Source organism: Rhamphochromis sp. 'chilingali' (genome assembly GCF_963969265.1).
Source record: "Rhamphochromis sp. 'chilingali' genome assembly, chromosome: 2".
NCBI lineage: Eukaryota > Metazoa > Chordata > Actinopteri > Cichliformes > Cichlidae > Rhamphochromis > Rhamphochromis sp. 'chilingali'.
Window position 1 is genome coordinate 50856160 of NC_137930.1, and position 27037 is coordinate 50883196.

General features: G+C 41.8%; 3 protein-coding genes and 1 long non-coding RNA gene across 5 annotated transcripts in view; 3 read left to right on the top strand and 1 right to left on the bottom strand.

Annotated features, from left to right (window-relative positions):
* The window catches only part of pparab (peroxisome proliferator-activated receptor alpha b), a 31468-nt gene extending 19215 nt beyond the window's left edge, over positions 1 to 12253 (top strand). For both annotated transcript variants that reach the window (XM_080864474.1, XM_080864475.1), the window contains exons 4-7: positions 596 to 734; positions 6723 to 6922; positions 9539 to 9992; positions 10089 to 12253. In XM_080864474.1, coding sequence (XP_080720600.1) covers positions 596 to 734; positions 6723 to 6922; positions 9539 to 9992; positions 10089 to 10333 — 1038 coding nt within the window. In that variant the 3' untranslated portion in view covers positions 10334 to 12253. The remainder of the gene's footprint in view (positions 1 to 595; positions 735 to 6722; positions 6923 to 9538; positions 9993 to 10088) is intronic.
* LOC308385522 lies at positions 4789 to 5593 on the bottom strand. Its single transcript, XR_013969538.1, has 2 exons — positions 5198 to 5593; positions 4789 to 4952 (listed from the first exon to the last, which is right to left on the bottom strand). It is a non-coding gene; the product is annotated as an uncharacterized lncRNA (long non-coding RNA).
* A 4864-nt stretch (positions 12254 to 17117) lies between the features above and the next one.
* yars2 (tyrosyl-tRNA synthetase 2, mitochondrial) lies at positions 17118 to 21482 on the top strand. Its single transcript, XM_080876380.1, has 5 exons — positions 17118 to 18230; positions 18603 to 18770; positions 18938 to 19093; positions 19365 to 19535; positions 21174 to 21482. The coding sequence occupies exons 1-5, from the start codon at positions 17443 to 17445 to the stop codon at positions 21331 to 21333; spliced, it is 1443 nt and encodes a 480-aa protein (XP_080732506.1). The 5' UTR covers positions 17118 to 17442; the 3' UTR covers positions 21334 to 21482.
* Positions 21483 to 21672: 190 nt separating this feature from the next.
* Positions 21673 to 27037, top strand: cdkn1bb (cyclin dependent kinase inhibitor 1Bb). Its single transcript, XM_080876381.1, has 3 exons — positions 21673 to 23733; positions 23961 to 24079; positions 25301 to 27037. Exons 1-2 carry the CDS (start codon positions 23292 to 23294, stop codon positions 24071 to 24073), a joined length of 555 nt encoding a protein of 184 aa, XP_080732507.1. The 5' UTR covers positions 21673 to 23291; the 3' UTR covers positions 24074 to 24079; positions 25301 to 27037.

Sequence of the window (27037 nt, forward strand, 5' to 3'; positions counted from 1 at the left end):
TTGTATACCTGTTTGTGTGCCAGTGTCAGGCTCAGGGTTAGTAGGTGAAAGTCAGCCGGTGTTGCGAGCTCACATGACTGTCACACGTCTGTGTATTCTTGCTCCGTACATACTCTAGCAAACTGATTGACTGAGTTTTGGATGAAATCTTTGAAGCTTGCTGTTAGCAAGTAAAGGATAAATATGTTATGAAGCACCTCCCCAGGACATTTTCCTACCCTTCGATGAACTATAAGTGCTGTTTGGTCCATCTGTTCCTTACCAAAGTTAAATATTGCTTTGTGTTAAGGTTGTGTAAACAGAAGGAAACTGGTGGTATTGCTTTGTGAACAAAGAGCTGCTTTTCCCATGATTATCGTCTTAATACAGTGGGGAGACGATAATTTTATTTCTGAAACTGGCTGCTGAACGGCTAACTTTATTAAAAGTAAAATGTAAACTTTACTCTGTTTTATTTAAATTTTTATGAACTTTCTCAAAGAATACTTCACTTTGTGTCTGAGCAGTCTGGTCAAATGAAAACACGTTTGCTTCATGTGAGCACTAATTACATTTCTTATGTTCTTTTTTTTAACCCCTCCCCTCAACCCCCCAGGGTTTTTTTCGCCGGACCATCCGTCTGAAGCTGGAGTATGACAAGTGTGAACGTCGCTGCAAAATCCAAAAAAAGAACCGCAACAAGTGCCAATACTGCCGCTTCCAGAAGTGCCTGTCAGTGGGAATGTCCCACAATGGTGAGTCCTGGGCAGTGCTTCGAGCTCAGAAGCACACATCCACACGTCCATCTTGCTTGTTACTTGTAAACACAGACTACTTAACAGAGTAGCACAGTTGTGCTGCTGCCAGGGAAGATTGAACAGGCACGTACCCACATAATTAGCACAAATAAGCCATCAGACAGTTGGGTGTTCAGATGCATGTTAAGGCAGGTCCCTAACTGACACCTAATTCAGGCGAATATAGATTTATATGTCGTCTTCATTTAACCTTTGGACAATTTCCACTCTTTTTATTCAGAAATAGACCAGAAACAAACCTGCAGATGGAAGGCACGCCCGTTCTCTGTCTTGGCAGTGCTAGTATCACATTGCATTATAATTACATTGGCTGAAACTGCTTGACCCATTTGGTGCAGATGTGCAAACAGGAAGGGAAAATCACATGACCTTGTGCGTCCCTCCACCCGATTTTTTTTATTTTTTATTTCCAGCTTGCAAATACCTGGCGCTCACTAATAGTCCGATTTTGTGCAAATTTAGCACATGGAGAACATCAGGAGAGCAAATTATTAAGAGTTTAAGTGGTTCTCACTATTGCTAATTTATCACCGTTACTAGTTCGTTGAACTTCCGCATAGTTCTATTCACTTGGACACTGAAAATAAATCTTGTGTTTTGCAGCAATAACCTCTATTTCTGTCTGTGTGTGAGGGGAGATATGCATGTTGGAACACAAGGATTTCACAATTGGAAAAGCTTAAAAGATTCCCTCCTTGGTGTGGGCTGTCTTTCTTTTAAATACAAAAATATTGTGTGAAATGATATTTACACTCAAAATATAGCACGTCATGTTGACCCTGGGCTAAGGTCATTGTGCTGATCGAAAACATGAGTGTATGTGTTTGTATGAGTGGACTTCTGCTAAAGGTATCAATGCAGCCAGTCCGTGCACACAGTGTGTAACAGCTTTGATTTCTCTCTGGAGAGATTGACCGAATATAGCCTTCTCTGTTGAGATATAGTTTAGGTTACCCCTCCTCTTATGGTTTATGTTATTGACTTCATTGAGCAAAATGTAAGCGAGTACAGGAACTTGAGGGTATGTGAGACCGTCGCAACCTTACAACCTGATCTTTGGAGGTGTGGTGACACCAGAGGACCACAGCACGGCTATTTTTGTATGTCTCTTTGTATCGATTTAGAGTCATTTACAGTAGCCACAAGTATTGCATTTTATTTTATTTTTTTAAATTTCAAATGTAAACTGATCAGACATTCAAAGTTAAAGCGTCAACAGAAAGGTGAAGAAGTTTAGAATAAAAATGGTTACATTTACATTTCAGTCTCAGCATGTAGTTTATGTAAAAGTCTTTATTTCCAAAACGTACCGTATTTCCCGGACTACAAAGCGCACCTGAATATTAGCTGCAAAAGCTAAAATCAGGGGAAAATCCTGTTTTGTACATACATTAGCCGCACCTGTCTAAAAGCCGCAGGTGTTTCAATGTTGACTTATCATATGTAAGAGAATATGCACAAAGGGAATTGTCAGGAAAGAGATGGCTGTTTGGAGACACACCCCTTTTATTAATATTTTGAAAAACAAGTTATGGGTACATATTTGCACATGTAGTACATAACAGTAGCCTACAGCACACCAGAACAATAGATTCAGCCTACCTTTTAGGCTCAGGTGCAGTGACACAGCTTTAACAAGAAGAAAAGTCAGTCATTCACCATCTTTCTCTTCTTCCTGCGCACTAAAACCACCAAAGTCCTCTCCTCCAATGTCGGAAACGAACAGGCTCAGGATGGCTTCGTCATCCACTCTCCGCTTCTCTCCTTCGTTGTCACTTTCAAAACCAAAGAAATCCTCATTGTCAGTGTCAGAGTCCTCCTCTCCATCATGCAGCAGTCCAGCCCTTCAAAATCCGTTGGTGATCGTGGATGTTTTCACACTTTTCCACGCTGTCAGAATCCACCGGTGGAGTTGGGCATAACTTGCTTTTTGCAAGTTTATCGCCGCTCATCATCCACGACTCCCGCTGAATGCGTAGCGCTACTTTGAAGTTTGTTTTTCGCGCTACTTCGTACGGCACTACGTTGCCTGGCGGACGGACATGTGACTAACATACCACTCTTGAACCCCGATCCTTCCGCCAGGCAACGTAGTGCCGTACAACAGCGGAACAAACAAAACAAATCGTCTTACGATATGACAAAAATCATGGAAAATCCATAGAAAAGCCGCACCTGACTAAAAGCCGCAGGGTTCAAAGCTTGTGCAAAAAGTAGCGGCTTATAGCCCGACAATTACGGTAATCGAAAAAAGGACTGGTACACCGATCAGGCAGTGATCAGACTCATCTGTTAGTGGGTGGGATATATCAGGGAGCAAATGAACATTTTGACCTTGTAGTTGACATGTTAAAATCAGGAAAAATGGGCAAGTGTGAGAATTTGAGCAAGTTTGACAAGAGCCGAATTGTGATGGCTAGACGGCTGGGTCAGAGCATCTCCAAAACTGCACCTCTTTTAGGGTGTTTCCAGTCTGCAGCGGTCAGTATCTGTCAAAGTTGATCCATGGAAAGAACAGTGGTGAACCAGTGACAGGATGATTGACGCACATGAGGAGTGAAGGATCGCCAGTGTGGTCCGGTCTAACAGACAAGCTATTGTAGCTCAAATTGGTGAAAAATATTTAATGCTGATTCTGATAGAAAGGTGTCAGAATACACAAATGAGTCAGGGATGGGCAGTCAGATTTTTTTTGTCTTTTGGGTCCTGCCATCCATGTGGATGTTACTTCACGCATACCGCCTACTTAAGCAATACTGCAGACCACGTGACCCTTTCATGGAGGCGGAATTCCCTGATGGCCTCTTTCAGCAGGATAATGCACCCTGCCACAAAGCAAAAATGGTTCAGGAATGGTTTGAGCACAAGTTTGAGGTGTTTGATCCATGGAGGCCTCACCTCTCAGCTTTGAGGACTTAAAGGATATGGTGCAAACATCTTGGTGCCAGATATCACACCACACCTTCAGGAGTCTTTCCCTGAGGAGCCGGGCTGTTTTTAGCAGCCAAAGAGGACCAAGACAATATCTAGGCAGGTGGTCATAATGTTATCCTTCATCATGGTATATAGTGCTTTTCTACTCTAAATGAACACTCAAAGTACTTTTTTAATACAAGCTTCATTCACCCAAAAATACACACATCGCACTTTTCTTTACCCAAACACTTTGTTTCTAAGCATTGCAACAGCACAAAAACTCTTTATTAGCAAAAGGGACTGAAAGTTTTCTCAAATCCAGCAACTTATTTCCTCACGCATTTCATTTGCTGACAAGACGCAGACGGCTCAGCAGACTGACGGACTGACCCCTGCCCACCTTCAGCTCCCTTCCACGCTTATCCCCTCATACTGTTGCTTAGGAATTAGACTTACACGAAGCTTAGCATCAATCACTTCCTCACATCTTAATTGGACTTGGCTCCTGGCCAGGCGCCCACCGTGGAGCTTTACTAGCTTCAGATGATCCATCCACATTCTGAGCAGTAATCTAACGGGCCCTCGTGCTGCCTGCCAGCTCAAGGTCTCATCCTTTCGCAGTCCTCTTCAGTATGCTCGGATTCATTTTGTAAGCAACCATCAATAAATGTCTGATGTTTTTTTTAATGCTTTTACGGGCTCATAAAAAACAGGCAGTTAGTACAGCTGGTCTCCTCACACAGACGTGCAGATTTGTGTGTGAGTAAAACAGCTTGTGCACATTTAAACTAGTGAAGAGGGGTTGGAAATAGTTCACCTCTAATCTCATTAGTCAAATGGGATCAGACAGTCTGAGCGATGCCAGCATCCTCTCATAGAGAAATAGCGCTTATTAACACGTTGTTGAAGAACGTTTCAAGCAAATGTTGCCCACTTTGTAATTTGTGCTAACTTATGTCATTACTGTAATGCATAAAAAGTCCATTTGCCTTTCTTTTTTTTTTTTTTTTTTTTTTAAATGACATCAGAAACAGCAGTATGCGACATTACGTGATGGCAGAGCTTCAGTTCATCCTTTGTCATTTTTTTTTTTTTTTTTTTTTTTTTTTAAATAAATAGGACAGGGGGAATGAATGAGAGAAAGAGGGGGAGAGAAAGAAAGAAAACCAAAGGGGAGAAGAGACGGTGAGAAGGGGGGGGAAGAGAGAGAAAAAAAAAAAAAAAGAACTCCTGGGTCACCTGTATGGAGAAAAAAAAACAAACAAACAAAAAAAACAAACAGAGGAGACAGCAAACAACAAAGAGCAACATAATAATAGAGAAAACAAAGCACCATCACAATAAACTAGCTAGCCATAGATATCAATATTTACTAAATAATAAACGATATTGTGCAGCACGCAAGATAGACAGCGCACAGTGTGCTTTGAGGTAGCAGCCAAGAAAGCTTTAGTCCGCGTCTGTGAATACCCATGTGTGCATACCTGTGTGGATCAGCATGCTTGCATTCCAAAGGTTTCTCCATGTAATGATCTGCTAGGGAGTGTGGGGGGGCCACAGCCCCGTCCTCCAGGGTGTGAAGCGGGTATGGAGGAGATCAAAACTCCAGACATCCAGAGGCCCCCAGAACACAAGAGACCATGGAAGACCAACAGAGGGGCAGCCGCGCCACTGTTCCAGTAAGAGCTGAGGAGAGTCCCAGATGAGGGCTCGCCCAGCAGCCGCGGAGCAGAAGTCAGGGGGAGTTGCAGTGACGCGCCCGTGAGCTCCGCCGGCCCCCAGCTGCGCCTGAGTGACCGAGCCCCAGGCCGAGAGGCCGGGGGCACCCCACCTCCAAAGGGGGCCCGAGCGAGCCCCAGGCCCCAGGCCCCGACAAGCGGCCGCCAAGGAGTGAGTCCATTTGCCTTTCAATGGGCGACCGTGGCTCAGGGGGTTGGGAATCGCATCTGTAACCAGAAGGTCGCCGGTTCGATCCCTGGGCTCTCTGTCCTGGTCGTTGTGTCCTTGGGCAAGACACTTTACCCTACTTGCCTACTGGTGTTGGCCAGAGGGGCCGATGGCGCGATATGGCAGCCTCGCTTCTGTCAGTCTGCCCCAGGGCAGCTGTGGCTACAACTGTAGCTGCCTCCACCAGTGTGTGAATGTGAGAGTGAATGAATAGTGGCATTGTAAAGCGCTTTGGGTGCCTTGAAAAGCGCTATATAAATCCAATCCATTATTATTATTATTATTATAATGGCAAGCAGACATGTTTACTGTCTCTTTTTTTTTCTTCTTATCCTTTGTTTCATATAGCACAGGATATTTCTGATGCACTGAAAATTGTTACATATTTGACTGAACCTTCTATGGTAAAGTGTTTTTCCTGACCTTTTAAACTGTTTTTGTTGCTGTAGATTTATTGTACGTGTTCAGGCATAGCGAGATGTTTTGGCAAAAGCTAGGGGAACTAAATTGACTTCATGAAACAAGTCTCTTGTTTCTTCGATGTTTGTACTTTCATCCGGCTATAAGCCACTGAATTTAAGCTGGCACTGAGACGGGCAGATACAAGTTAAATTACATCTTTGATTGAGCTCAGCATTGGACGTTTATGGTGTTATCGTGGAATGTGTTCTGTTGTGTTCAGCTATAAATGCCGTTTTAACTTGTCCATTCCATCTGTGTATTCTCTTCCACTAAATTCATCCTGTGCTTGTATGTTATTCAAGAGTTCCTTCTTTAGAATACAATATAAGCCTGTCTGCACATCCTCTGTGGTGTTTGGCAACAGATATGCTTTCTGCAGTACTACCATATTAAAGTATTAGCTTTTTGAATTTGCAGAAATTGTTTATATTTTCTGGATACATTTAATATTTTGCCTTCATTTTTAAGTTTGCTTGAAACAGTTGTATTTAGCAAGGTGCTTTTACTGGAACTGCACTTAGTGTAACTGAAATAAATCTATGACTCGACACTTTTATGTCACCACAAAGTCATCTCCATCTCTCTGTGTGCTGTCCGCAGCCATCCGGTTTGGTCGGATGCCCCAGTCAGAGAAGCTCAAACTAAAGGCGGAGATGGTGACGGTGGACAAAGAGGTGGAAAACCCCCAGCTAGCTGACCAGAAGACCCTGGCCAAGCACATTTATGAGGCTTACCTGAAGAACTTCAACATGAACAAGGCCAAGGCTCGATCCATTCTCATGGGCAAGACCAACACTGCTGTACGTTGATTAGTGAGTAAAGTAATGGGTTGGTGAGTGAAAAGTGTTGCACATGTGGACCTCATATTCGCACGTTCTTCCATTTCCAGCTTTTCCTCATAGTGCGAGGTCATGTGGTTTTGTAACTTTTAATTTATTTTTTCATGTCTCAATATGACCTGGCAATCGCTCCCTTAGAGATTAGACACAGCCAGCCAATGACAAAAATAAGTTGCTCAACCAGCGGAGCAATTCAGCACACAGGATGGGCAAGGACTTACTTAAGCCTGTTACTTAGCCTTTCACTGTGCATTTCCCTTAATGTGTATGTTCTTTTTATCACCCATTCCCATTCACCCTAAAAGCATTCCCCCCTCCAATGTGCTTCTTTCCTACCGAGGGGGATAAAAAGCGGGGGGCTAGAAAAGGAGAGGTTCATGGACTGCAGCCCAGAGAGTCTGAATTCCATGGATGGATGTGTAGGTGTAAAATAGGTCAAGAGGGACAGATCGGTCCAAGCGCTCATCCAAGTTCAGGCACAGATCTTATCCACTGCTTCAAAGCTCCTGATGAACAAGCAGAGTGGGTAGAAAGTACTCAGTGACTGATTATTGTTTAACCTACCTTTGCTATCGCAGCGCTTTTACACAACTCGTAACTGCCCATAAAAATCTTGTTGTAATCTCAATAATGTACATCTCAATAAGTCTCGTCAAATTTAACTTTACTCATACAGAGACTATTAAATATACATGTATATATATATGTCTTGATCTGGATACAAATGCTTGTCACTTCAACCCAGGCCTAAAGGTCTCACCAATGAGTAAATAGCAAGTTTCTGCATTCTGAAAACTTTATAAGTGTAGATTAGTATCCCCCCCCTGCTTTGACGTGTTACTCCACTGCAGCGTCTTCTGTTTAGAAAACAATTCAAATGATTGCAATGCCAGTACACATTTGTGTAGTTCATGTGGCAAGCAGTGATATAATATAAGGACAGTTCCTGAAAAGTGTATCGTGTGACAAATTGGAATCAGCAACAAGTTGTGGAAAACACTAGTTTTGCTATTTCACTTAAGAGAAATAGAAAGACGCTTTTCAAAAGAATTCCACCTATTTAGTCTTTCTTTTAATGCATCACAATAATAATTCTAGCGAGTTTTACTCAAAAATATGTTGTGCTCAAAAAGCAGAGTATACACGCTTTGACTTCTGGAGCTGTGAACCTTTTTTGATCTTCTCCTCATCTGAACCTCCGTTATCAAATCAAGGAATGTTAGCATGACGTAAAAGTACAAAATTAACCACCTCAGCGTTGTGTTGCGCATACCTTCCCTTGTTACTCTAGCCCACAGTAAGAGCAGCATTCATGAGTCAGAGCTCCGATGTGCAGCAGCAGGTGTAAAGCTGTTCATCGAAATGCTGTAACTTGTCCTCTGTGGGAACAGTGACATAACCGAAACACCCGTTAACTGCCCACAATGCTTTTGTATGGTTTCTGTACAGGTACACTCACTGTAAACAGACCTCTTGACAGGGCACTGGGCACAGTGTCAACATTTAAAATTTTAGACATTTTGAATTAAACTCTGTGTTCACGCTGCATTTCTTTGAGCTCTAACTGTGCCTTCAGTTGTGGATATTGTGAGTAACATCTAAAATTTTTTTTTAATTGTCTTGGTCGATGATTTCGTTGTTGTGACAATGCTTCTTGGAAATAAATTTTATACTGTTGGAAAGCCTGTTTGTTTGCCCAACAATGGCGCCAGAAAATGACAGAAAATGCATTTGTGGGTTGCGCATATGAAAAACAAAAAAAACCCTAAAAGCCAAATCTTTACGTTCCAGATTTACTGCCAAGAACAGTTGTTACAACAAAGAAATAATTGATCAAACACAAATTTCCTTACTTTTTGTGCGAGGTTTATAATTATAGTTACCTACAATCATATATTTCTTATTTTTCTATATAAATATAATTGAATTCAGCAGAACTTCAAGCACGTAATAGTGAGCTGGTTTTTCTCAAGCACCGAAACAGCTCTGACTCAGGGCATGGATATGGGACCTCTGTGGGTGTCCAGCGGTTTTTGGCACTAGAACATTGGCGACGGATCCTCTGGGCCACATGTCCCCGCTTGGTTCACTCGGATTTGGAATTAGTGGAATGTGTGCATCAGCATCTAAGTTTAAGTAAGTTTTAGCTGTTCAAGTAACTTTCACATGAATTCAAGCATTGCGTTGTGATGAGATGATCACTGTTGCACTTTGTGCCTGTTTGTGGGTTTAATGATGTGGCTGGTGTGTGTGTGTAGCAGTAAAATGAAGGACAGTACGCGTGTCATCGCGGAAACAAAACATTCAGATGTCAATAAGGGCTCTAGGCTTAGCCTTTCCTCTCAGTGAAGATTATTATCTGTAAACACTCCAGTCAGTCAGTTATTCACGTTGACAAGTTTGCTGAGTCGGCATGTTCCATGTCAGGTCTCGTCTGTCACGAATCGTCTTTTGTTAACAGGCCAAAATCCCAGTTCTCGCTTCTATAACCTGTGTTGCATTTCAGCTGAGACACATTTTTAACAAAGCATTATATTTTTAGTTTTATAGTGACGTTTATTTCCCTACCATCCACAGCCTTTTGTCATTCACGACATGGAGACCCTCCAGCTGGCAGAGCAGACACTGGCGGCCAAGATGGTCGGCTCCGTGGGAGCGATGAAGGACAAGGAGGTGGAGGTTCGGATTTTCCACTGCTGCCAGTGCACGTCGGTGGAAACCGTCACGGAGCTCACAGAGTTTGCAAAGTCCGTCCCCGGGTTCTCGAGCTTGGACCTCAACGATCAGGTGACTCTTTTGAAATACGGAGTGTACGAAGCCATTTTCGCCATGCTCGCCTCCAGCATGAACAAGGACGGGCTTCTTGTAGCGTACGGCTCAGGCTTCATCACCCGGGAATTCCTCAAGAGCCTGCGTCGACCGTTCAGTGACATGATGGAGCCAAAGTTCCAGTTTGCCATGAAGTTTAATGCGCTGGAGTTGGACGACAGTGATCTGGCTCTCTTTGTGGCTGCCATCATCTGCTGTGGCGGTGAGGAAATTTGTTGCATGCATTCTTCAGTATCCTATAAAATCCTTTTTACATTACAAAAGATGATGATGTTTCTCTCATTTTCATTTTGGCTAGACCGGCCAGGCCTGGTGAATGTGGCACACATCGAGGTGATGCAGGAGAGCATCGTCCAGGTCCTGCAGCTCCATCTGCTGGCCAATCACCCCGATGACACTTTCCTCTTCCCCAAGCTGCTGCAGAAACTAGCTGACCTGAGGCAGTTAGTCACTGAGCACGCACAGCTTGTGCAGGAGATCAAAAAGACAGAGGACACCTCACTGCATCCGCTCCTGCAGGAGATCTACAGAGACATGTACTGAAGACTTTGGAGGTATAACCACAGTAGGAAAACAAGAAACCATCTCCTTCTGAGCGGGGACTTGAAAAGAAGAGGAGACGTCCACATACTGGGTTTGAACCACTTAACCTCTGACCCTAAAGGGTTAGCTTTGGTGTCTATCCAGTGTAAGGGAACCTAAAGGTGAAGAAAAAGGAGGCTGATGATTCATTTGATTTGACAAAGTGCTTTCCACTTCATTGTGTGTGAACCTTATCAGGCAGAAGAATCATGTATGCTAAGATACTTTGTACAGCTGATTGAGCCCCTGTCCAGACACCACTGAATGCAATCTCTGACCAAACTCTAAATGTTCTTTTTTCCATATTTTTTTTAAAACGTCTGTAAGGTCGCCTCCTTGGTGAAACCCTGAGGTAACCCTAATTTGAAGAACAAAAGTGAACTTTATAATTGCCACTCCAGCCGGATGTTTTACAGCAACGAGCCATATGCCCGAATAACTTAATAACAGCAGCAATTATGCAGTTTAAATCAAGGCAGCTTCTCCTCAATTGGCTACCAAAATGTGGCCGGTTGAGGAGCCAGTGGTTATGAGCACACCAGCCCGCCACCGTGATTCTCAAGCTTTTCTGTGGAGTCACGTCCTGAACATAACCATTTTATCTGTACGTCATGTCCCCGAAGTCATACTTCTTAATGACACAGTAGAAATTGCCATCATCATTATTATTATTTTATTTTATTTTAATATTCTTAACAAGAAATACGACTTAGTGCTTAAGTTGTCCACAAACTGTACTGGGAATGCTATTTTTTTTTTTTTTTTTTTTTTTTTAAATTAGGTAGCAGTGCCCAAAGTTCAGACTCACTGTGTACATGCACCACAATGCACTGAAGCACAAGCATGCCTGTGATATGTTAATGTGACACTTTTCTAATGGAGGTTTCAAAGGACAAAAAAGACATACACAGGTGTTTAGCACTCCCTCCTGATGTGTGTTCTGGTATTAAAGGGCTAACACTGTTATTAACCACAATACAACTCTGACACGGGCGACACATGAATTCACTCAGCGAATCTCTCTCTCTGTTATTGTGTTTAACTGTCTGTTTGGTCCTCATAACACACGTGTTAGTTAAGATTTAACAATCTTATGTGCACATTTTTCCCTGATGAAAATGTAATTGTTTTTATTTTTCCCAGCTAAGAGAAAACCACAGTGATGAGGCCTCATTGGTGAAACATCTAGTTTGTTAGTTGAAAGGTTGTCACACTTTCATTTGTTTAGTTTTCTCTGTGAAATCACTTGGCCAGTTATAGAAGACAGTCAATCTGGACGTATGCAGGTAAAAGAAAAATGAGTCTGTAGCCCTTTTCCTACTCAGTTATTCTCTGGCTTTGGTGTTTTTTGCTATCTAACAAAATAGGCACATTTCCATGTGAAAGTGCCGCTCCTGCATTTTGTTGTCACACTGCCTTTAATATAAAATACATACGGTGGACATCAGAGGACCTATGTTAAGGGAATGCTGAAAACATGCATAGTTTTCTGATAGTTCGGATCATACACATCTGACTCTCTGTGAGAGGGCGCTACTCCTTTTCTGCCTCATCACTCACACTGTCCTGAAATGATCATTGAATTCAGAGAAATGTTCCTTATGTTTGTAACACATCGCAACATCAGAGCAGGCTTTACATAACTGAAGCTTTCACACTGACTGCTCACCCCAGCTTTTAACTCTCGTGGTAAACAAGGTACTAATGATGATTGACTTTTGTATTCGTAAGTTGGGTGAATACTTTCAGATGTTTGAACATTTACAGTAAATGTAGTTATGTACTGTTTTTTTTGTTTTTTTGTTTTTTTTTTTGGTCTAAATGCGTCATGCTTGTCTTTGAATCGAATCGTATTTTTATACTGAAGTATGACTATATATATATATATATATATATATATATATATATATATATAAATAACAAAATCTCACATGTGTTTAGTTGAAATGGCACAGCTGAAGAGTACATTGTAAATAGACTTAAGGTGTAACAGGGCAACTGGTAATCTGCATATCCATAGATCTGAATTTTTGAAATGGAGAGTCATCTAGACCATAATGTGCATTCAGTTCCTTCAAGTTGCACTTCGTTTATCTGTCGAATTAAGCACTAGAATTTTAAACTGCAAGCATGCGTGGTCTGCGCAGGGCTACACTAGCTTACACGTTTGAGTGGTTAGTTATAAACTTGACCTCTGTGACCTTTTGATTACCATGAAGAGTAAAAAGGAACAAAACATTTCATAGGAAATGTGAAGGCACAGCTTAGCACTGATCATCCAGTACTAATCCCTTCTTCTAATGCTTTTATCTCAGGTTGTACATAAGAAAACAAAGGGGGTAATATATGCACAGATTGGGGGGGGTGGGGGGGGTCACATAATATCTCTGTTGGTTTATAGAGAAACTGAATGCACTCGTAATGTAATTTGCCATTAACACTAGCATCCCCAGGCTTCTACCTTTCTACCTATAAAACCCGAGAGCAGTCAAATGGTGGAAGTGGAAGCTAAATTGGCTAGTCATTCATAAGTATATTGGGTCGTTACCTAGGAATTCTGGAGGGAGGGGAGTGGGGGTGAGTGATTGAGGGGGTGGGGGAGCTGCTAAAAGCGGTGAGCTTCCTTTTGTGTTTCATCTTGATGCATTCTCAATCATCCAGGGAAACAAATCTCCAAAAGTCACCAACTTGGAGTGTTTCAGTTTGCCATCTTGGGGAGAAATCAACACACATGGGTGTAGGTCCTTTGTTGCTGACATTTATTGATAAAAACAGTACAAAAAACCAACCATTTGTACACATATTTACAAATAATTCAACATTGTCAGCAATCACTCACAATCCTGGCACTGCCTCTGGTGTACGGACCTCCTCTCCAAGGAAAGAAAATGCAGAGAAGACTCACCACTCAGCAGGCCTTGGAAATGATCCTGACGGAAGTCGACCCTTGTGACTCGGATGGAGAAGACCTAGCAGTTCAGCCGGATTCGGACTCAGAGCTGTCTGATCAGTCTTCCGGTTAGTTTCATTTCATGTTATTTCCTTTTTCATTTCAAACAAGTAAGTGGATGTAGTTAGTAAGTAAGATATTTCAGACATTATTCTGATACAGAGGAGGAGATACTGGAATTATAATTAGTATCTATGCATGCATTTGTGATTTTGTTTGACCTTCCCATTTTGCTCACAATTTGAATTTGTTCACACTGCAGATGAGGAGACTGCTTCTCCACCGAAAAAGAGACCTTGTTTGGGGACTGAGACAGCGAAAGATGGCACAGTGTGGCGTGAAGAACAGGTGGGGACCTGTCTCCCTTTCACCCCAATAGAAGCGTACGCTGCAGATGGAGAGCCAACGGCTAAGGCCAGGAGAAGTATCTCGAGTCGCCTTCAGAGCTTCCTGTGTTTCGTCACTCTTGACATGCTTCGTAGCATTCAAGAATGGACTATTCAACATGCACAGCAAACGGAGCATGTTCATTGGTTCATGGACCTCCCTGAACTAATGGCATTTATTGCAATTGTGATCTTGCGGGGGGTTTGCAGGCTTCCATCGGTAAATGACTGCTGGTCAGCAAACCTGGGAAACCCACAGATAATTGGAACTATGGCACGAAACCGCTTCCAAAACATCATGCAACACCTACGCTTTGATGACAAGTCCACCCGCTGTGATCGAGCAAAGACTGACAAGTTTGCTGCAGATCGCAACAGATCGCAATGAATTCACCACTCAGGTATGTTGCAGGTCTTTTGTGGTTCTATGTTTATGTGTTTCATTGTGTGTAAAAGGGCTATGAAAATAACAATTTATCTTATTTCTTAGGTGTTTTCAACCTCTGCTGCCACGCTGACGGCGTATGCGGCCAAACGGAAGAAGACAGTCTATATTCTTAGCAGCATGCACAGCGTGGTTCACCAAACACTGTCACCCTTTACAACAAAACAAAGTGTGGCGTGGATGTGATTGACCAGATGGTTCTGGAGTACACTGTCCGCAAAGGAACACGGCGCTGGCCAGTCGCCGTGTTTTATAACATGATTGACATGGCAGCACTGAATGCACATGTGCTGTATCAAGCATGCACCGGGACGAAGGAAAGACGGGTGGACTTCCTGGTGGCGCTTGCAACAGAGTTGGCTCACTCTCATGTAGCTGCGAAGAAGGCAAGAAAAGATCAGTTGCTTCGGGCAGAACCCTCCACACCGAGCCCTGGAAAAAGAGCCACGTGTCAGGTCAAACACAAATGCAAGAAAAATCAGGCCACTGTGCGATGTGTTCACTGCTACAGGTACACATGTGGTAAATGCAGACTACAGGTACCATGGCAGTGCCAGGATTGTGAGTGATTGCTGACAATGTTGAATTATTTGTAAATATGTGTACAAATGGTTGGTTTTTTGTACTGTTTTTATCAATAAATGTCAGCAACAAAGGACATACACCCATGTGTGTTGATTTCTCCCCAAGATGGCAAACTGAAACACTCCAAGTTGGTGACTTTTGGAGATTTGTTTCCCTGGATGATTGAGAATGCATCAAGATGAAACACAAAAGGAAGCTCACCGCTTTTAGCAGCTCCCCCACCCCCTCAATCACTCACCCCCACTCCCCTCCCTCCAGAATTCCTAGGTAACGACCCAATATACATATGAACGACTCCAGCATTTGACTGACTGCTCTCCGGCTTTTAAAGGTAGAAACGCAAAATGATGACTCCGCGGGGGTCTAAGGTAGAAAACCAAAATGACTGCTCTCCGGGGGTCTAAGTGTTAAATCACATGCTATAGCAGTAAATGTGTTGCAGTAATGAGAAAAACACGTATATTGTTTTACAATTCTGATCTCATCGTGCTTTTTCTCTTTGTTTTTGTCTGACTTTTCTCACTCGCTGCTATATTGTAATAACTTACCAAGCATTTCTTATGCCATAAGTAGATTACTGATCTTTAAACTGCCTCTACTTGCATATATCTGGTCACAGAATGTCAGACCCACTTCAGCGCAGCTCAGTTTTTAACCTTGCAGATTTCCTGGGACTCGCTCATCCCAGGTGTGCTCGGGGAAAAACCACAAACCTGTGTGTGCCTTAGTGTGTGCCATAAAACACCAGATTTAAAAAAAATAAATAAAATAAAAAAAGTTTCTTGCGCACACACTTGTAAACTGTTGGCATCTTCAGCTAGATTTAGCTGTTTGTGACACAAAAGGGTCCCACAGGCTGGAAAATAATGTCACTGTACATTCTATACAATGTGCACCCTTCTGGGCAGTAACAGTGAAGGATTTGCTTTTCAAAAATACAGACTTTTTAAATGTTAAACATTAAAAAAAAAACTGCTAGAAACTTTATCAACAAGGCAACTTAAAATGTCAACAAGATGTCATGTAAATTTGCAAAGTCAGCTTTCCCTTAAGAATGTTTTTTTGTGTGTTGAACTGTCAAGGGACTTTTAAACTTTTATCAGGGAATCGTAGTCTTCCTTTGTTGAACTAGCTCAGGATATAGGACAGTACTGTTTTCCCTTCCTCATTCACTCTGGAGTGAGTATAGAGTGCTCTGCCTTACAATACGCATACACCAACAACAATACAGATTAAGATTACCTTTATTTTTGTTTTTCCTGAACTGAAAGAAAGAAAAGAAAAACTTGGGCTTACTTGGGGCAGCAGTTATAGGATTTAGAAACGTGATTTTTTTTTTTCTCTCCTGAGTTAAACTTGTTTCTGTGGCTGTAGTGTCATGCAAAGAGACCATGGAGTCTCCCTTTCGATGTGTTGTTAATGTGTACTGTGGCTTGATAACAATACTGTAAATGTTTGATGAATGTATATTTAGTCATTTAAACGATGAAACAAATTGAGATTGAATGGATTTAAAAATAAAGTGATTTTAAAATCTGCTACGTATCGTGTGTTCAGACTTTAGTAGGTAACGCCAGTCAGTGCAAGTTATTTTTATTATAACATTGCCTTATTTACTTTTTATACCAGAGCTAGGTTTCTAGTTCAGATGCATCTTTACGACACCAAGATGTGCACATACAAAACCAAGGTGCCATCAACAAGACTGCTGAGGGACATTTAACCACATATTAGATGAGCTGTATGTATACTTTTGATCCTGTGGGTCATTTTAAAACGGGTAACTCCAGCAAACTGGTAGTCCAAACTGCAGAACCCTGGATTTGCTGCTGAGCCTTTTCTTTATGCCCAATTCATCCATGACTGTCAACCTTCCCGTGTGACAAACACCATTAGTTCACACAACGGTCATTGGCCTGATCTCCAGTTATGATGAGACTGCATACAGAGATAAAGTGCAGAACCTAATGGCACGGTGCACCACTAACAACCTCACCACACACACACTGTCTCCTTGGTAGCAAAACCAAGGAGATTGTGGTGGACTTCAGACCGTCTAAGACATAGGTGTCAAACTCTGGCCCGCAGCCTAATTACATTTGGCCCGCGAAGCCATACCAAATTACTATTAGAGCTGGCCTACTGGTATTATACAGCTAATATATATATTGTTTAGTATTAAGCTTTGCTTGTTCCATATTCAGTTTTCCAGCAAAACTTATTTGAGTCCATAAGAAAAGATTCATTCCTATATCTGGAGGAAGATTTTTTTTTTTTAATAAATATTAATGTTATCCCGTGACTTTGTTCCAGTTTTGAATTTTGGCCCACTGTGTAGTTGAGTTTGACACCCCTGGTCTAAGAGAACAGACACAGGTCCTGTGTACATCAACAAAGAGGCTGTTGAAAGAGCCTATAACTCTAAATTCCTCTGTGTGCATATTAAAGATGAACACTCTTGGTCCAAGCAAAGTCATTTCGTTGTTTTGCTTCCCTGCGCATCAGAGGGGGAAAATAGCTCAAAGAAATCATTAAAAGTCCAAACTGACCACAGCATTCATGCCCACGATGAGTATATGTAAACTGCGGGTAGTACACCCAAGCGTTTCCTTGAGAACCACCGCACCAGAGGGCGCTCTGCTCCTACCAAACGACCCAAGCTTCTACTCAGTTCCACCTCCGTGTTCTTGTCACATTGTCCAACATGGCTGCGTCCATGGTGGGTATCTGCTGTTATGTGTGGCGGCGTGGCTCTTGTAATCTTCTCGGGCCGGCCACTCTTTGCCTCACACTCAGGTCTAAATTTCACTCTTCTTCTTCCGCGCACCACGGGCTGCTTCTCTCTCTGCACAAACGCGGCGTTCTGAAAGACTCATTCCCAGAAAACGCAGCCCAAGAGCAGCTCCCCCGGCTGCTCCAGTCCGGTGCTCAGACGGTATACTGCGGATTTGACCCCACAGCCGACAGTCTCCATGTGGGGAACTTGCTCGCTCTCATCGGCCTGCTGCACTTCCGAGGCGCCGGACACCATGTGATCGCGGTGCTCGGAGGAGCCACGGCACAAATCGGAGATCCGAGCGGGAAGACGAGCGAGCGGGAGCAGCTGTCCGCGGACGTGGTGGAGGCGAACACCCACAGCATCCGGGAGAGCATTCAGAGGATCTTCACCAACCACGAGCTGCACTTTCACGACGGTTCCAGGCCGCTGGGAACCGTGACTGTTCTAAACAACCTGAGCTGGTATAAGAACTGGGGCGTGGTGGGGTTTCTGTCGGAGGCTGGAAGACACTTCAGGATGGGCACCATGCTCAGCCGCCACAGCGTGCAGTCCAGGCTAAAGAGCGCCGAGGGCATGAGCCTGACAGAGTTCACCTACCAGGTGTTCCAAGCTTATGACTTCCACCACCTGAACCAAATATACGGCTGCAAGATTCAGCTTGGAGGCACCGACCAACTGGGCAACTTGATGTCTGGCCATGAGTACATTCACAAGTAAATGTTTTTCCAAGCCCACTACTGTTACAGTACTGGGCTAATTAATTCATAATTACCTGTCCCTGATAAGCCTGCAGTCCACCTTTTGAAGCAGGACTAGGCTATTTTTGTGTGGATAAACCCTGCATGTATTTCAGACTCCATTATAAAATCTGCAAATTCACTATATATTCTTGATCATTAGATGCACATACATCAAATTTTTTGAGACATTAAGTTCTACACCCAATTATACCACCAAGATGTTTTTGGGTTGGGTTTTTTTTTTTTTTTTTTTTGCCTGTCTCTCTACCAACCAAAACACACACATGCCTGCCAGATTTACCCTGAAGGCTGCCTTGAAACACTGAAAACGTTATTTTTCTCCAGAGTAAGCGGCGAGGAGGTGTACGGCCTGACCATCCCGTTAGTTACCAGCACTGTCGGGGACAAGCTGGGGAAAACTGCAGGCAATGCAGTGTGGCTCAACAGAGATAAGACGTCACCCTTTGAACTCTACCAGTTCTTTCTCAGGCAGCCTGATGCCAGTGTGGAAGGGTATGTGGAAGTGAAGGCTGATCATGTTTGTTGAGTTTTAATGAAAGTGCAATATCCACAAACGTCTCATCGCAACCCTGTTTTTATCCGAAAGTAAGTATTCGGTGCACAGTCATAGGATGCTGAGGTGTACTGTGTGGGCTGTTTTTTTTTGTTTTTTTTTGTAGGTATCTGAAGTTGTTCACCTTTCTGCCTTTGGCAGAGGTAGAGAAACTGATGGAGCAACAGAGAGAAGATCCAAGTAAACGCCTCGCCCACAAAAGACTGGCTGCTGAAGTGACAAAACTGGTGCATGGAAAGGAGGGCCTGGAGACTGCAAAGAGGTTAGAATTGATCTGTGTGTTTATTCCCCTAAATTATACATTTTATTTTCTTGAATCCTCATCTAGAGCTCTTTTACGCTGTAACTTATTAGAGTCAAAGTGCATTGTGTTTAGAACAGCAGGACTATGCTCTGCCAAAAAGTGGAAAATGTTATGCCTGCAGTACAGTAAGAGGAAAGTGCTCATTGCTGTAGTCTTTGTTTGCTGTGGCTGCCCATGTCCTCTGTCTTCCATGTGGACAGAATGGTCATATTTAATGTCGTCATTGCAGATGCACCAATGCACTTTATCACAGCAGCGTGCAAGCCTTGGAGGAAATGAGTGATGAGGAGCTTCAGGAACTCTTCAGGGAGGCACCTTTCCATGAGCTGCTGTTGGAGCCGGGGACAACTGTTATAGATGCCTGCCGCAAGGTCGGCGCCATCCCTGAGGGTCCCAGAGGGTAAGCACCCCAGTTCTCCTTTATCTAAATGCGGTACCAGAGTGGTATGTAGTGCTTTGATAGAGCTTGTTAGTGTGAGCATACATGCACCCAGAGATCCACAGTGTAATCTTTTGTGTATGGTGTGTAATGCAGTTACACATTCTGGGAAATAGAGGTGGGGGGATTGATCCAAATGTCGATAGCACCGATACCAAAGTTGGTATTTGTATCAGAACGAGAGTAGCAAGATAAGATCGATACTTTGTTTCTATCCTCCAGCCCGCTGAATTTTGTTAACCAAATAATTTTTTAGTAAATGAAGCTAAAATCTTCAATGAAAAACATCTGAACCTTTTTGAGTTGACTGTCACAGCTATTTTATTTCTATCCTGTAGAACACAAGTGCTGAAGAGTAGTGTTTTTTTGCAGCAGGTGCAGGAGTTTGTGGTCTCTTTGTTCTTCAGTGATAACGCTCACAGGTAGCCACAACAACTTCTTTGTGTCCGAGGTGTAACGATAACACCCAGTCACGATCACGCAGTCAAATTTCATAAGCTGGTTTCCTGAGAAAAAAAAAAAGCATTGCTTGTGTTAGCTGGGTTGCAGCTGCCCCTACAGCCTGTAACCATGTAACAGTTTGATGTGTGCCTTTAGTGCAACGATAGCAACCAGTCACATTCACGCCGCCACATTTCAAAAAGCTTCTTTTGTAGAAAACAAAAGCGTTTTCTTTGATTCTAGCTCTGCTGTCATGTAGCTACAGCCAAGATAACTGCCACATCTAAGGTGTATAATGTAGCAACAGCCCTGCAACATGTAAACAGTTAAATGTGTCATAATTATAGGTTACCAGCATAAAAATGTCATGATCAGATTAACGTATTTTCAAAAATGTTGTTGAAAAGTACGTTGTTTCCTTCTTCTGGCTACTACCCAAGCCATGCAAAACTGCAAAATGAACCCAAATCATCAGCCCTCCACCGCCGTGCTTGACAGTCAGTATGAGGTGTTTGTGATTTGCTGTATTTGGTTCACTCCAAATGTGAAGGTCAAGTATATATCCACATTGGTCTTGTTTATTCAAAGGACAGCTTGCTTGTTTTTTAAGGAGAGAGGAGGCTTTCTTCTGGTAACGATTCCAAATAAGACTTGTTAACTCTTTTCTAATTGTACTATCATGAACTTCCGCATTTAAAAATGCTAACAAAGGCCTCTACTGTCTGTGATGTATCTCTTGGGGTTTTTTGGAGTTTCTCTGAACATTGCATAGTCTGACCTTTGCTGGGATGTGCACTTATCTGAGGATTGATAGCTCCCTTGAATGTTTCCGAGTTGTGAATAATCATTCTGACTGTACAGAGATGGAGTTGAAATTATTTGACCTTATGACCTTGTTAAAGCCACTGCTGTCTTTCCTCCTTGGCACTATGTTAACATGTGCCCGAATGCCTCAGACCAGTAAACTGCCAAAACCTTTAGAGGTGCTCACACTTGTAGATCAGTTAAGTCCATTTGATTAGCAGCTCCTGGATCCTCCTCACTCTCTAAATTCCTGTGGAAGAATACAGGGTGTACTTTCTTTTTCACATGACTTTTAGATTTTCTTTTTCAAGATGAAACCCTGTCCTAACTGATGGTGTAAATGTTTGTGTGCAGGTATCAAATGGTTTCAGATGGAGCAGTGTGGATCAACCACACACGTACAGACAACCCGGAGCAGGTACTGATCCCCAAACTCCACATCCTGGCTAATGGACTCACGCTGCTCAGAGTGGGCAAGAAGAACTTCTACATTATCAAGTGGCTTAGCCTCTGACGGTGCCTTATCAAGCAGGAGACCACTATATTATAATGGACTAACTGGGAAGGTAGGCGACTACACCTCAGCAGAGTCAGGAAGGATCATTTCCATTTTTTTGGATATAAATATGTGTATGTACAGATTAAATGTTTATTTAAAACATTTCTATTAAAAGCGTTTGATATCACGATTGCTTCCTGGTTACTTTGTATGGACATTGAGAGGCGGTGTGATGACCACTAGGGGGCATCATTGCCCCAGAATTAATGGTGGCCAGCCAGCAGCCACAGCTGCAGCACATAGCCTGCTGTGACCTCTTAAGTAAATAATTGCTCACAGTAAAATTAAATTGCATCATTTCTTGCAGGTTGCTTGCTTCTATTTTAAGCAAATCCAATTTGTTTCATCTTGATCAGAACCTGAGGCGAGCATCTTTTTTGACATCACTCTTGTTTTGGGGGCTTTTTTTGTTTGTTTTTTTCCCCTTCAGTGGAAAAGTGTAAAACTTGGACGATAAAGAAAAAGAAGCTGGAAAAAAAAGCTTGATAAATTTAAAAACAAACAGTACTTTTGCTTGAAGATCACATTTTTAAATAGAGCCTTAAATAAGAAACAAAGAAGTTTGGACTATTATTTTCAAATTCAATTCAAAGCAGGAATTTGTACATTATTGTTGACCTGACTTGTGTTGAAAGCAACACATCTGCTCATTTTTAGCAGATTACTGATCCCTCCTCCTTGCAGGTAATGATCAAAACATTTAATCTAGTGTCCTCAATATGAGAGTCAGTGTAAATTTAGAAATCACTGCTTTGCACTTTGGCACACCCTGCCTACTTTTTTCCAGATTAGGGTTAAAAACATAAAATTAAAATTTTCCATATTTTTCTTTTTTTTATTGGTAATTTCTAATGGGATTTGGATAACGCTAGGGATTTGTGCGAACCTGCCAAGTTTTTCCTGAGGTGTCGGGGGAAAAACTTTAACATTGAGTACTTTCGGCTTCTTTTTTAAAAAAAAAAAATTTCTAAATTTGCTGACTTCTGATACTGTGTGGGGTTTTTTTGTTTTGTTTTTTTGTTTTTTTTAGCACTGTGTTTTTTGTTTTGTTTTTTCGCTCTGGGTTCTGGTGGCAGTGTGGACAGAGTCTGATGTGTGCTGACCTTGACCTTAACCACTGAGGTGCAGATAATTGGTGGAAATGGCATGTCATAAAGATACACATTAGCCAGATTGGCACAATTTTTTTTTTGTTTGATCTTTTTGTTTTAAGTTAATTGTTCTGCACCTGTTAGGAATGATTTGTTATGCTATTTTTTTATTTCAAAGATTATAATTTTTCTTATTTGGCACAGCCATGACAACATTTATTATCAATAACCTTTTTTTGTACATCCTCTTCCCCCACTCAGTTATTTATTATACGTTAAATACAGAGTTACATATATACATGACACTCACACGCTGATATTTTTTTGTTTTAAGGGAAAAGGAGAAAAAAAGAAATCAGAGCGGCTTAATTTAGCCGGTCCACCTTAAGAAAAGTAGGCGGGCTTAAAAACTCTGACCAATGAGCGACCTCTTCGGGAATTTAAATAGCTCAGCATGTCAATCATGCCCCTACCCCCACATCAACCTTTCGCCATATTGGGCGAAAGAGAAGGGCTGTCTGCAGTTTCTCTCGCTACGGGACAAAATTGACAGAGCGCCTTCAGTTCCTGAGCACTTTGTTTTGATGAGACTACGCAGGGCTTCACAACACGGCGGCTGTTCGCGTCTGCATTCCGACGTATGCATGGCATAACGCGTTTCACGCTTTTTTTGGAGCTTTCTCAGCGACGAGGAGATAACCGTTGTTTTTGAGTGTTGTGTGTGTGTGTGTGCGCTGCCTTTTTGTTTTTGTTTTTTCCCTCCTCGTGAAAAACTGGACGCTCCAGGCTGTTTTAAAAAATTGCGTGTTTTGCTGGAGCAAAATGTCAGATGTTCGACTTTCAAACGGGAGCCCGACGCTGGAGCGGACGGACTCACGGCTGTCTGAACACCCGAAACCGTCAGCCTGCAGGAGCCTCTTCGGCTCGGTGGATCACGAAGAGTTAAAGAGGGATTTAAAGGGACATTTGCGGGAGTTGGAAGAGCGCGCCTCCGACCACTGGGGCTTCGACTTCGCCACTGACACGCCGAGGGCCAACTCCAGGTTCGAGTGGAAACTAGTGGATTGCAGAGACCTGCCGGGCTTCTACACTCGGCAGCCGCTTACGAAGAAAGGCGTCTGCTCCACTGGGAATAACAATGTGGATCTTAACGGGAATCACAGTTGTGTTGTGGTGCCTCCGAGCGAAGATCCCGACAGGGCTGACGGGCAAATGGAGTGCACGGAACAGTGTACAGCGCTGAGGAAAAGACACGCGTGTCACGGTACTACATACGCTCCAGTTTAACCCGTTTACATCAGTTGTTTCTGAGCAGCGCAGCTGATCGCGTATTGATTTGTGCACCGAAAATAAAATTTTGAAAATCATGGCCCCAAAAAGCACTGTAAAGAGTGGGGTTTGCCTGCAACACTATACCACTATTTTTTTTATTTTTTTTTTAAGAAATGACGAAATTTTTGTTTTTATTTTTATTTTTTTTGCTTTTTGCAGACTCCCCTGTTCCGAGCAAGAGGTCACACAGCAGCTCAGATGTTAGTTGTCCGAGTCGGAGTCACTCTGCAGAGCACACGCCCAGAAAGACCAGTCCCAAGAGGAAAACGTGAGAAAAGGTAAAGACTGTTCATGCAATATTTTTCCTTTTTTAATCATATTTTTCTTAAGGAAAAGCAAAGATTTCGTAACAAAAAAAAATAGCTCTGTGCATAGTGTAACTACAGTAGGCTGTTTACTGGCTACTCCATCTGCCAACTGGGGGTACCTTTGGAAAACGAGTAAATCTGCAAAAACATCTGGTTATTCGTTTACTGAAAAATTGATACCGCTTTTAAACCATTAGGAGGCATTCTAATTCAGCTTAAACACCCTTTCAGTTCACTTAAATAAGATTTGGATGTTACACAGCTTTGACAGTCTGCATACTTTTGTGCACGTCCTTCAAATGTGCTGTCAGTCTGTCTCATTCATTAATGAGCGGGGACAGAAACATGAGGGAGTAAAAGGGGTTGTGGGGGGGGGGTTGGTTTTTAATTTTCCACTCGGACAGAGAGAGCTCTGTCGATACACTGCGATCGAGGTGAAACAGGGGAAGGAAAAACAAACGAACAAATAATGCCTGTACATTTTAAAGATCTTTAACATTTAACCGCTGTCTGACACGGTGAGTCCGTTGAGTTTCCGTCGAAACTTGTAAACAAGTGCTGAACAACAGTGTAGTAGTGTAACACGTCAGCAACTGAGAGCAGGGACGGGAAGGGGCTGGTCTCTGTGCAGTGCTGCACACGCGTTGCACACTAACGTTACAACACACATCTGTCCCTGCCGGTGGAGAGTGTGCAGAAGAGTCGTGCAGGTCTGAAAGCAAGTGTGTGGGTGTGTGTGTACTGGCCAGGGCGACGGCCAATAGGCATGCAATCAGCATTGTTATGGCAGGATGTCAACTGTCAAAGCTGGGGGGTGGTCACTTCTATTTAATGCATTTTATTTATTTCTATTTTTTTAATTGTAGAAATCAAAAAATACCCCCAAACAAGGCTGTCTCATAGGCATTTTCAGATCTTTTCATGATTAAATAGGGGTGCTAATGTAAAACTATACCAGGTTTTCTTTTTTGATATCAGTTTTTATTTATGTATTAATACATGTACAAAACTAATTAGTTCATTCAGGTCTCCTGCTGCTCTGAGGTTTACCCCTTAGACCACACTAAGTTTATTTTATTTTATTTATTCATTTATTTGTTTGCAGAAATTGTTGCACAATGCCCACATTAGTGTCATCATTGCAACCTCTTATGCTTCTTTTTTCTTTCTTTCATCTGTTTTGTCTCACAGAACTGAAGATGAATGCCTCCCCCCTCCTTGTTTAACATGGAGAAACCTCAGTGTTGGCTGGTTTGTTTTTTGGTTTTGTTTTAGGGTTTGTTTGTTTTTGTTTTTTTTGTAATTTCTTTTGTTTGTTTGCTTTTAGTCTAGTGTTTTGTTTTGTGGGGGGGTTTGTTTTGTTTTTTTGGAAGAGGATCTACACAGCATCCGAAACATATCAACCTTCCTGAAGATTGGGAAGGACGCTGTTGAAGCACTGAATAGAAACACTAAATTTTTTTGGCACTTAATTAAAAGTTACTTCCTCTAAAAGCAGTCGATGTAGCAGTGTGCAATTAGGTTTAATTTACTTTTTTGCTCCTTTTTTTTTTCTTTTTTCTTTTTTCTTTTTTTAACTACCTGTGTGTAAATAAAAAAAAAAATATATATATAAATATATAAACATATATATTATTTCTCTCCATATGTAGCACATAAGACATTATGATTTAAAAAGAAATCCTTTATGTAAAACGGTGTGAATTTTGATTTGACTTGAATTGCAATGTTTGATAAATGTTTCCAAAATGCTGTTCTCTTGTTTTAATTTTTTTTCTTTTTTCTTTTTTTTTGGGGGGGGGGGGGGGTGTTGACACAGTCCCTAATTGCTACATTTAAAACAAAAAATTTTGGCTTCTTACGGTTTCTTAATAGTGTTTCTTCCCTCGTCATCTTCCTAACTCAGCATTGAAGAATGGTACAAATGTAGCGTTTTTTTGATTTTTAATAATTTTTTTTCCCCCCTTTTTCTGCTAAGTCTAGTGTCACCAAGTGTAAATTCTCCTATACGATCTAGTTTAACAGGAAGAAGTGTAATATTTGTGTAAGGACAGTCTTTAAGTCCCTTGATATTTATTTTGTAATTGAGGTGCTTTTAGCATCAGCTTAATCCTGGAAGATTTTTTTTTTTTTTTTTTTTTTTCCCTCCCACGCTCTGGAGTTGCGAGGTACTCAGATATTGAAGGACAAAGACTATACAAACTGCACAGGTTGAGTTCTCTTTGACTGTTCCTATTGTTTGATGAACATTAAGGCTTGTGAGGGGTTTTGTTTGTTTTTGGGTTTTTTGGTTTTTTTGTTAAAGGGTTGAATGTCCTACAATACCAAATACATGGTTGCATCAATATATTTGCCAGCACTGCTTGTGCTCTTCAATTGACTTCACATTGTGTTACTTTGTGATAACCGAGAGATGTTTGTACTTTTCTCATCAATGTTGTTAGCCTGCTGAGGATGCACATGAGCATCTAAAAGCTTCCCTTTATTTGCCTGAAGTGTGGTTTTTTTTATTTTTTATTTTTTTTTGAAAAAGACCAGGGTACACCTAAATGGAGACAGAAAACAGCTCGTCTCTGGAATGCAGTCACCATGCCTGTGTATTATGTAAATCTTTGCAATGTACCTTTGTACATAATTTTGTAAAAACACTGAGAAATATACTAACTTATTTATGTCAAGCCTTTTTTTTTTTTTTTTTTTTCTTTTTGTTTATGTAGAATAAAAAAATATGGGTTTTTGATTACGGTTATCCAAAGTGGCATTTACTTTATTATAATTGTTTTATTTTGTAAAACCATATTTTTGGTAGTGTTTTGTTTTGTTTCTTTTCTTATAAAGGTTGCAAACTGAGCCTGGTAAAATATTTTGATGTGCATTTTTTTAATGTGTGGTTATAAAATGTATTGCAATCAATTAAAAAAGAAAAAA